This window comes from Epinephelus fuscoguttatus, linkage group LG8 (genome assembly GCF_011397635.1).
Source record: "Epinephelus fuscoguttatus linkage group LG8, E.fuscoguttatus.final_Chr_v1".
NCBI lineage: Eukaryota > Metazoa > Chordata > Actinopteri > Perciformes > Serranidae > Epinephelus > Epinephelus fuscoguttatus.
Window position 1 is genome coordinate 34,151,636 of NC_064759.1, and position 10,822 is coordinate 34,162,457.

At 42.6% G+C, this 10,822-nt stretch overlaps 1 protein-coding gene across 1 annotated transcript; it reads right to left on the bottom strand.

Moving 5' to 3' along the window:
• Nucleotides 1-1,586: 1,586 nt before the first annotated feature.
• On the bottom strand, nucleotides 1,587-6,616 carry tent5aa (terminal nucleotidyltransferase 5Aa). The gene is made up of 2 exons (XM_049584359.1): nucleotides 5,399-6,616; nucleotides 1,587-4,949 (listed from the first exon to the last, which is right to left on the bottom strand). The coding sequence occupies exons 1-2, from the start codon at nucleotides 5,822-5,824 to the stop codon at nucleotides 4,170-4,172; spliced, it is 1,206 nt and encodes a 401-aa protein (XP_049440316.1). The 5' UTR covers nucleotides 5,825-6,616; the 3' UTR covers nucleotides 1,587-4,169.
• Nucleotides 6,617-10,822: the final 4,206 nt, after the last annotated feature.

Genomic DNA, 10,822 nt, shown 5'->3' on the forward strand with positions numbered 1-10,822 from the left:
AAGCAGCCACAATTCTAAAGCCAATCATAGCGCAAGATATGGGCCAAAGGAAATATCAGGGGTAGGAGTCATAACACCTGCAACAGAACATTAGCAAGCAGAACGGTCAAGGTTTAATCCTAGTGAAATGTCTTATGTGTGATACCCTGACACTGACAACTCATGTAAAGTGTGAACTACAACAACTTGAAGACAGACTGTTGTATGTGATCAGGAAAGCAATCTGAAAACTTCGAAAGTCGTAAAGTGTGTGGGTGTCAAAGGTTGAACAAAAGCGACTGATGGAGTCGGGGCAAATTTGTAAAATATCAAAGAAGCAAATCTATCTTTATATGCCAGAAATGGGTGCTGACACAGGTAGCCTTCCATTAGTATGACCTCTCTGCATCATAACATTAACATGTAACACAGGGTCATGGTGTGAAAATTTTAAAGGATATGTTCACTTTTTTTCAAGTGTGTCTTAAAACAATACTCGCATACCCTTGTGTGGATTGAAAGTGTTTGTGGTTGCTGTAATTGTTCCTCCTGTCCATACTGGTCATTAAAAGATCCTTTCATGTGATTCCAGTGTAAGTGACAGGGAGAAAATCCACAGCTCTCGATCTGTGCAAAGTTACATTCCATAGTTCATGATAATCTGTGGTCAAATTAAGTTGCTATCCTCCAAAGTTAGTGTATTTATTAGATAATTCTCGCTTTTTTAATGCACATATGAACATGCTTGTGTTGTTTTAAGGTTGACTTGGAAAAAATGTGATCCTAGCCTTTTTCAAAGAGGGCTATTACAACATTAAATATGCTACCAGCCAGACCAGCTGAACATACACATGTTTATGTGTATGTCTGTGTGTGCATTCCTCTCAGCCTCAACATGTCAATCATTCCTTCAGTGTCTCAGATTAATGAGCTGTAAATGCGCTTAAGTGAAAGCGATAATGTCCTTATCATGTCTGCTATATATAGCACTGTGTCATACAACGCATCTCTTACTCATTCTGTGTTTTCCTCTCTATATCCCTCTGTATCTAGGACAGTTTGTCATGTGACCTGTGTGACAGTGTCAGCTCTGTTGTGGAGAGTTTTGTTTCAGCCTGACAACCATGAGACATTTGGACTCTGGTCTCTGCAGGCCTTAGCGCTGATCGTCACTGCATTGCTGTCGGAGTATGGGGGGGCTGTTAACAGAGAGAATTTGATGAGCAGGCAAAGATATTCACTCTACAAAAGCGTCGAAGTCTCTTTTTTGGGTGGATGCAAATCCCCTCACATTCAACAACAGCTCTTTCTGGCAGCAGCGGGCCAGTTCTGGACGGGTTTCTGGCTGGGCCTGTTGGGCCCGCTAGGCCATGGCAGGGATTTGCCTCTCTGAGTTAGTGGGCAGGGAAACCCATCTGAAAGCCACTGAATGGCTAACGTCAGTGAAAAGAGACACTCTCACTGTCCTTTGAAAAAAGAAAGAAATCTGAAGTGTGTCAACACATGAGCGTTTTCTCATGTTTGGCAGGTTTCCTTCTGGACCAAACCAGCGCAGTCAACTTCATTTAAAATCAGACAATTAAAAGAAAAACAAGAGGCGTGACCAATCTGGTTTTCAGATATTTTATTGATGAAAACATCTTTAACCTTTTGACCCATTGGACACATAACATAATATAGCAAAAAAGCTATTGAGAACATATCCTTTGAAGCCCAATCACAGATTCAAAAGCACTGCAACACCCGCAGTGTCTGATACATTTATAAAAATAACAATCATAAAAAATATACATACAAGACAAAGATCTTTTTTTCTGTCTTTTTCAAAGTGTGATTTGCAAAAGACTGCATGGACAGAAACAGATATTTGAGACGACGCATACAAGACAATGCAGTAACCCACGATCTCTAACTGACAGGCACGATCACTAACTGACAGGCAGACTGGAGCTAGCTAGCTAGTCAGCTGGACTTCACTGAGTATAAAATGACAATACATTGCCTGCACAATCCAAAGGATATCATTGACGTGGACAGTCGCTGAGAACATGAAACAGCTGAACAGAGCAGTTATGGATTATCAGAATCAGAAGATGAGAAAGAAATGATTTTTCAGCAAGAGAACTTCTCTTTTCAACGCAGTATTGAGTTGATGCTGGTCTTCTGGGCCTAAACTACCATTTTTTATGCTTGTAATTACCATTTATTTTCTCTATCTGCCATCAGTAAAGGCTGCAGGATAGTTTGCAAGGAGTAAGTGAGTTGGCAAAGCTGAAGCATGTAATCATATATGTACACAGTTCTTTAAAATGGTGTGGAATGAAGCTTAAAAAACAAGAATAAGCGTCATTAAGCAACCTCACAGATGAAACACAGGTTGCAACTTAAAGTCTCCTGAAGCTGGTTTGAATGCAGTTTTCTTTCACTCGTTTTATAACAACAATCACATGATTAAAACAGAGAGCAAATGCTGATAACACAAAGTTTTGGTCTCCCTGAAAAAAGGGGAGAGCTGCAGCACTGTCCGTGAAGTTGTAGTCTGACCTCAACAGAGACAGTTTGTACAGTAAAGCATGGTAGCCCCGGAGAGATAAACCCCATCACCAGCTGCACCCATCTCTCCAGACCGACTCACTCTCCCTCCTGCCTTTTAACGTTTTCCTTTCTCTCCCTTTTTCTCCTTCTCCTGTCTGTTTACCCGTCCTCTATATCAACACAGCATCTTTCTCTACGTCAACATATGGCTCTATTAAACTTCAGGGGCTATAAGTGGGACCAAAAAATTGTTTGGCACAACATTTTCTGAACCCTGAACAGAGCGTCTGCAGACCCAACCCCAGCTAAGTTCAAGCTCTTCAGCAGCAGCTGAGGAATTCCCTGCCAGGGTGCTACAGCAAATAGTGTCTCATCATCTGAGGTGTCTCTGCAAATATCCTTCTACTGTAGGAGGAAGCGTAGGGAACAGACACCAGCTCTCTGAATGCAGTCTTTCCTCTCCCTCAGTCTCCTAACTACTTCTTGTGTGAACTTGTTTTTTTTCTCGGGTGAGAAAAAGAGAAGCACCACTGTACAAAATATACAGGAAATTGTGTGTGAACATTTCTGTGTTGCTGATGATCTGAAATGCTTGTCATTCGTTCTCATAACAAATGCACATCGCCTGTGTTAATTTGGGACATGCAATACAGCATGTTTGGATAAAAATGTCCAAATATCTGTGTGAAAAATGTGAATCTTGCAACAACTGCACAAGTGACTGCTACTTTACTGCAAAATCCACACTAACACACGGTGCTCTTTTTCATCCAAACATACGCAAACACTGACTGCATGATTTCACTTATACATTCACGAGCCTCTGGGGTGCTATTGTCTTGTGTGCCTGACTATAAACAAGAGTGGGGCTAATTCACAAAAATCATATGGCCTGCTCATTCTTTTATAGGCACTTAAAACACACAGATGTTCACATATACAAATAGAGATAGCTTCATATTTTGTTTGTTTTCCCCCATCAAAATCGGGTTTTAATGTTAGAAACAATCAAAAAAATCTTTGGTCTGTAAACAACCATAATTATATCCAAATGCAAGGCGGAGATGCCAGTTTGATACCCAAACTAGTTTCATCTCACCTCAGTTGAGCTGACGTAAAGCAGAGTCCAGGGTGCTCGTTTTGGAGCCCTGCACACACACCTCTGATTTCACCTTGAGTGTGTAAGTGTGTGTGTGTGGAGTAGCTGTCAACTTCAGGGCACTGATGCAGCCGTTTGGTCTGCTGCCGGAACGTGCTGGCTAATCAGTTCTTGACAGATTCAATCAGTCTTGTGCAGTTTTGATGACAGTTCTGCTGCTTGCATTCAAGGCCATCGCACTTTTGCATTTAGCCTTTAATTCCAAGCTACCCAAATTAGTCTTTTCCAAACCTGGCTGGCCTGGGCAGGATCAGAATGATGTTGGCTTTTCAAGAAATGTGAGATATTCACATTGAGATACGTACTTGAAGTCAAAGCCAACTGCTCATACTTAACGTATGAACAAAAACACAAGCTTTGATGCAAAACATTAAAAAGAAGACTCCTTTTTTCTGTCAGCTGTCAAACACTGGGCAGGTTTGAGGCGGCGACTATGCTGCTCACTCCTGTTTAAACAAATCAGACTCTCTCCCTCCACCTTTTCCTCGGGGCTGACTCAGTTACACGGCAGCCAGGTGGAGTATGCAGGCTGCTGGCAAGCAAACACCGGCTGAACCTGTGCTATGTAGTAGTTACTGAAGTTGCCATCTGCCACATAAGGAGCAGGTTGGTAGTAACATGTAACATTAGCCACATTGGGGATGACATTCTGCTCTGCAAGCACGCGCACCGCCAGCATGGCTATGAGCCCTAAGGTCTGCCGCCTCTCGTGACCCATCAGGCACACTGTACTCTCGTTGACCACTCCGTGGAGGGTCATCAGGTAGTCGTACTTGCGGTCCTCCAGGCCCACAAAGTGGTTTTGAAGGTAGGACTCCAGCTTGCGCTGCTGCTCGCCGATGTCAGGGAAGTCAATGAAGAAGCGTGAGCACATGTAGCGCTGCAGGGACTTCATCTCTGACTCGGAGGCGGCCCGGAAACCCCTCACCAGCAGGTGACAGTACTTCAGCAGTCCCCCGCCTCGGATCTCCTCCGGGTTCCGGGTGCAGATGATCTTGTGACGTAGGTGGTCCAGGGCCTCGCTGAAGTCCCCATACACACTCTCGCCCATGATGGTGGGGTGGAAGGTCTCGGCCATTGGGTTCTCTGAGCACTCGTAGAACAGCAGCAGGGAGTCCAATTTGATCTGAAAGGAGTCCACGCTGAACTCAAACTGCCTCCGGAGAGAGTCCACAAACTTCAGCTCCACATTCTTTCCTCGGTTGTTGGAGAGGGAGATGAGACTCCAGCGGTCTGAGTCATTACACACCTTCACCATCTTCTGCACATAGGCTTCCTGTGTGTGTGAGGGAGAGAGAAAGAGCATACACATTAGGTAGATAACCTTAAATGTACAATAATAAAGAATCCTGCAGATGTGCATGCATATTAAGGTTTGCATTGTGCAGCTATGTTCTGTATGTTTCAGTAATAGCTGCATGACTTTGAGTTTTAAATCTTATGTTATTACTATTGACCCCAATATTAAAGACCATAGAATGTACTTGGATATGGGATCTAGGTGGCTGAGCTCAGGATCCTTTCCAAATTGGTTTAAGTCAATCCTCTTAACTATAGAAAACCATCATTTTACTATCACTAAACTAATCTAACTGCACATTGAGCTGCGCGTAATGGCAATGAAGCCAAATAGGCACAAACGCCATTAATTCTTATCAGGTATCTAAACGTAAACAACTGAAGCAAGAAAAACACAACAACACAAAGTTGTCAGAGTGAATGTACCTTTAACGTTAACGGGGTTATTTTCTCTTTATTCACACAGTCGGGTAGAAAATCCAGGAGACAGTCCAAAACTATGTCCTTCACAGTCTGGAAATCACTTTCACCTTTCATATCTGCGCAAAATATGAGGTCAAGGTCCTTATAACCCAGTCCGCTATCCCCGTGCAGAATGTGGCTGGCTGCAGAGCCGTTTAACCGAACGTCCCGGACGTGGATCTGTTTCTCCTCCATCCGACTACGCACCACTTTAACGATCTGCCGCGGCTGCATCTCCAGAGTGGGGAAGTTCCCCCGGCCGTGGATCGGGATGGTCTCCGTCAGGATGGCGTCCAGCCGCTGCACTTGCTCCCAGTTGAGGACGCTAACGTTGCTGCCTTCGGTGTCAGACATGTAGCTGGTGGTGGAGCTACTGTCGTCTTCTGACATGGCGAAGAGTGAAAAGTCCTCAGCGATTTAAATAAAATAAAATAAAAAATAATTAAATAGTCTTCTGAAAATAGGAACAAATCAGTGATCTCTTTACTGTGTGGATTGTTTAAAGTAGGGTGGCAGCAACTTCATCCGCATCAGGACTCCTAGTATCTGAAGTCGTCCGAATTGACTGTAAACATGTAGAAATAAAATAAAAAGAAATTAAAAAACCCAAGGCAAATAGTGATAGTTGAAGAAGTTTGCGCAAAAAGTCTGTGGCTGGAGATCCAGTGGCGCAGCAACTGAGCTGGTGGTTGTGTTGACGAAGAAGTGCAGCCAGTAGGAGCGTGTAGAAAACAAGACCTAACTTTCTCTTCTCTTTCTCTGCGCTTTTAAAACATTGTCCCCGGTGCCACTGTCAATGCGTCCGAGCGCTGCGCATCACAGTCTTTGAAGGTCGCTGATGATCCAGGAGGGGGTTTGCTTTTCCGGCTGTGACTCCATCGCCCAAAGGCACGCCTATGATTTTATGAATTTGCATGAATAAGCTGCTCCTCAAGTCGCACTTTGGCACAATCCTCCCTCCGACGGTCAACCCCTCGCAGGAATCTTGTGGATTTTTACGCACAGCTCCTACATATTTTTTAATTTCTCCTCTCGCCGCCAAAGAGATAATAATCCCGTTAATGCAGTTTGAATGTGCTCAGGAAATCCACTCTTGTTTAGTTCAACATATTTTTCCCACTTGTGGCGGAGTTAACTGTTACCTGCCCGCTTGCCATGCAGCGTCCTTCTGCAACAGTCAGCTCTGTAGTCTGAAGATGTCAGCTGGGCTTCACCCCGCCCCCCTCTGACAGTCTGCTGCTCACTGAAAACCCTGCTCAACATGATCACACTGTAAGAACTTAGGAACCAGCTCCCCATCCTCCTTTAACGATATAATGCTTTTAATCTGAAGTCCTGAAAGTGCTCATTTACCTCCACAACATATTACTCACTTAAATATTGTCTGCTCCAAAAGATCATTGACGCACTTAAATTCATTCATAAAATACAACATAATTACAATAAGGTGTCACCATCCTTCTCTAAATATAAATTCAAAAAATAAAAATAAAATAATTAAATATGATTTTTTTTATCACTGTCAGATTTAGCTGCTGCTGATCTGCGTATAAAGCTCACATGGTGTTGCCATGTCGCCCTCTGTGGGCTGATTTAGGTTTTGACATAAAGTAATTCAGTGCTATGCAGGGACTGTTTCCTTTAAGTGTCACATTAAAGTGCTATACTATGCATTAGACTTGTAACAACTTAAAAAGCCATCAAGGAAATGGGGGTTTTTGCCGTTTAAAACAAACAGGAAATGTTTTCTCTGTAATCCCGTAAGCCTGTTACCCCCAGACAACACCGTCAGGTCAGGGTCTGCAGCCTATCCCTGACAGGTTAGCCTTAGCTTCTGTCGACGTGCATGGACAATCACTTTGCCTTCTGGACTGTAAAAACACCTGTTAGACACACCTTTGAATATACACATAGATCCTTAATGGGACGTTGAGGATATTTGATGCAACAGGTATGATCTTACAGTAGGTTGTATCCCTGCTCTTTTCATTCCTTTTCAATTCATTCTTATTCATTTCCAGACTCCAGATAGGCCCTGGTTCAGACAGCATAAATCAGGGGGGTCAGGGGTCAGATGAAAGTGGAGGCGAGGCCAGAGGCCAGGAAGGGTTAAGGGACAGCCATGTAGGGCTGGGGCAGCTGTCACGGATGCCCCATTAGGCAACGTAAAGCCCTGCGTCACTACAGCCACCCAGATCTGTAAACCCTGATTATCCCATTTACTCTATTGTCTTAACTCCAACTCCCACACAGGAGCTCTGCCTCTGCACAGTGTCACTCCCTCTGCAGGATGGGACACCCACAGTCAGTTTATTCAAGTTTACAGTCACGTATTGCAACTTTTACGGTGAATGCAGCAGGAAAATGAGCTCCTAGATCACCTAAAATAACAAATTAAGAGCAAGGAAAGAACATTTTAGTGTATTTTTTTTAATATGGTGCAATAGTTTTGAAGAATGGGCCTTCAGTTCATTCTTTAAATATAACTTTTGTTTTGTTTTCTTACTTTGCTTTGGCGCGTGTCAGACAGGTTGATCGCAGGTCTCTGAAATTGAATCCCACATCTGGAAATGTACATGGAACTATTAGTCAGTTACAATGGACCGAGAGCTGCCTTGTCAATGTGTTTCCCAGGTGTGGAGAGATGGTTGCTACGGATTGGGCCGAGTCCCTCCGCCATGCACGGTGCAAAGCTAAATCAAAGCGGCTGTCAGAGACTAACAGCAGGTATATGCATACAGTATACATGCAGCCCTGCTGATGAGTTGTATTGTGTAAATACTACCTGGCACCTCATTATTCACTGTGAAATGGATGATTCATTAGCTGGCAGTTATTGAAAGACACAAATGAGATTATATTGTCAGAAAATCAAATGGAAACAAGATTTCAAATGCAACACACGCCTCTTCCCCCTGGTGATGTTGATGTCTTTCCCTGTCATCTGATGAGTTTGTATTCTTTTCATCAAAAACTTCAGCAACTTGAAATATGGAAAGTGAGGAAGAATGTTTCCAAAACAGAGCGCCGTTTCCTCCTTCTTCTTCTGTTCCTCATAAAGCAATCTTTAACCAGCACAGTGTGTGTCTCTGGGGTCTGTGAACTGTTTTTTGGACAGTTCAGCCCAATAAAATGAAAAAGAGAGTTTTGTTTTCCAGTGCCGTTTATCTGACTGCATGAGTTAGATTTATCTTCCATGAAGTGTAACATCCCCACTGCCTTTGAGCTTTTTCTTTTAGGTCAGGACAGTCTGCTGGGATGGACCATCAAAGCTTCTCTTGTAGCTTTGATGACGTGATATGTATCGACAGCACTGATAAAACACAATAATTTCTCTCAGTTGAACTCTGCATTGACATTCATAAGTTGTTAAAGTGGAAATTGACAAATTTTGCTTTAACTTACTATTATGAAATGTTATTTGCATAATGTAATGGCTTTACAGTAAAGACCATCAGCATTTAGACTGGCTGTCCATAAGCCTCGCTTCCACTGTGCAGCTCTGTCTGCCATCAGGTACAATCTCAAGGCTCGTGTCAGCCATTGCGCAACCAAAACAGGAAGAGGTCAGTGCTTCTGATTTCCCCAGTAACTATCAGTAGCTATCCCCAAAGACTATCAATGTAATTTTTTTTGCAGTTACTATCCCCAGTAGCAAAACTGGCAGATGGTGGAATAAACAAGGTAACTGTATAATGAAGAGCTGCTGTTAGCAGCTGCCGCTAACTGGCTGGTTCAGAGTTACCTCTGCAGTATTTTCATTCTCAAGTTAGTTGATCCTCAGAGAGACACACAACACTGCGTTGTTGTAGCCAATGGGAGCTAGTTTGCTAGCCAGCAGTTAGCCTGCTGGGAGGATGAAGGTGCATGTGATTGGCTTAAGGCTGAAAACTCTAGTGTCATGAAAAGTGATGTTATGGAATAAAAACAGTCTTCTGAAAAAGGGCTATTAGAGATAAAAAGAAACTGTTATTATTAAAGGAATACTTCACCCCTCCAAATGATCATTTGCATGTCAGTTATTCACCTGGAAAAATGAGTTTTCCTCGCATGCCTCCACGGTGAACGAAGAATCCAAACAAAAGGAGAAAATTCTTGATGAACTGAAGTCATAGGGGAGTTGCTTTTAAAACAGCAAAACTATATCAGAACATCTGTTTAAAAACTCTCACACAACTCGTGCAGTCTAATCCAGGTCTCATTTATCTAGTGGTGTGCTCAGTACTTCCCAGTCACATGTATTTTCATTGAAATATTAAGATTTAAAACATTTCTGCACTTCAGGCAAGACGATTAGCGCACCTGGCCACTTTAACAGTGCCTTCAATAGTTGCACGTGTTTGAGAAGTAATGAGCATACAACTGGATAAATGAGACTTGGTTTTCACTGCACAAGTTGTGTGGGATTTGTTTGCAGTGAAAGCATGCAAGAAAAACAAAGCTTTCTTCACCAATTCAAAGTAACAGGGTGATATTTAGATGCTCATCTGGGGGGTGGGTGACATATTCCTTTGATACAAGAGTGATGAAATAACATTTAAAAAGAATTAATGGAATTTAATAACTCTTTAAATTATTTCAGAATTGACTTGTTCTTTTTATTCCCTATGGCTATTTTATTTTCTAATGTTCTATTTCTTTAATATTGAACACACTGGGGCTCCATAATCTTCTCTTTTGCAAGATAAAACATTTTTGAGAACACACTGAATTACTGCATAATTGTGACACATTGAATATGAATAATAACATCACTGACTTCAGTGTAAAAGTAATACTATTGATATCATATCAGCAAAAATCCATGGGCCTATTGGCAGGGTTGGGGTTAGAGGTTACCTTCTGTAATGGGCCTGCAATAAGGAAAGCCTGTCAAAAAATATCACCATTGGTGCACTTTGATGTTCAACCTATTTTCCAATTACAGCAATTCTTAAGGAATGAGCTGTGTGGGATTTTGTTTGTTTACAGTATAAGCCAGAGGAGATGCTGACGTTCAGGTTCCACCAGTGTAATTATTAGAGTGTCTGTCTCATTAAGAGCAATCCAGGTAAAACCTGACCTTTTTCTACCAATCCCACAGAGAACAGAGCCGCTGGTTATGTTGTGCGAGCCAGTAAGCAGTGATGAGTGATGAAACAATATATGCAAGGCGCAAAAAACAGCGCTGTTGGCTCGTGTGCACAGTCTGTTACGATGACAGCAAGGGATTGAAATGCCATATCAACCAATAGACATTTCATTTTTTAAACTGTCAACAGAAGTGGAAATCCTTTCCCTGCTGCGAGTGCGAGCAATAGACGTAAAGACGAAGGAATAACAGGGTGTCCAATTCGATCTGAAACACTCGACCTCAGAAACTATGCAGTGTGACAGTGGCCTCACATA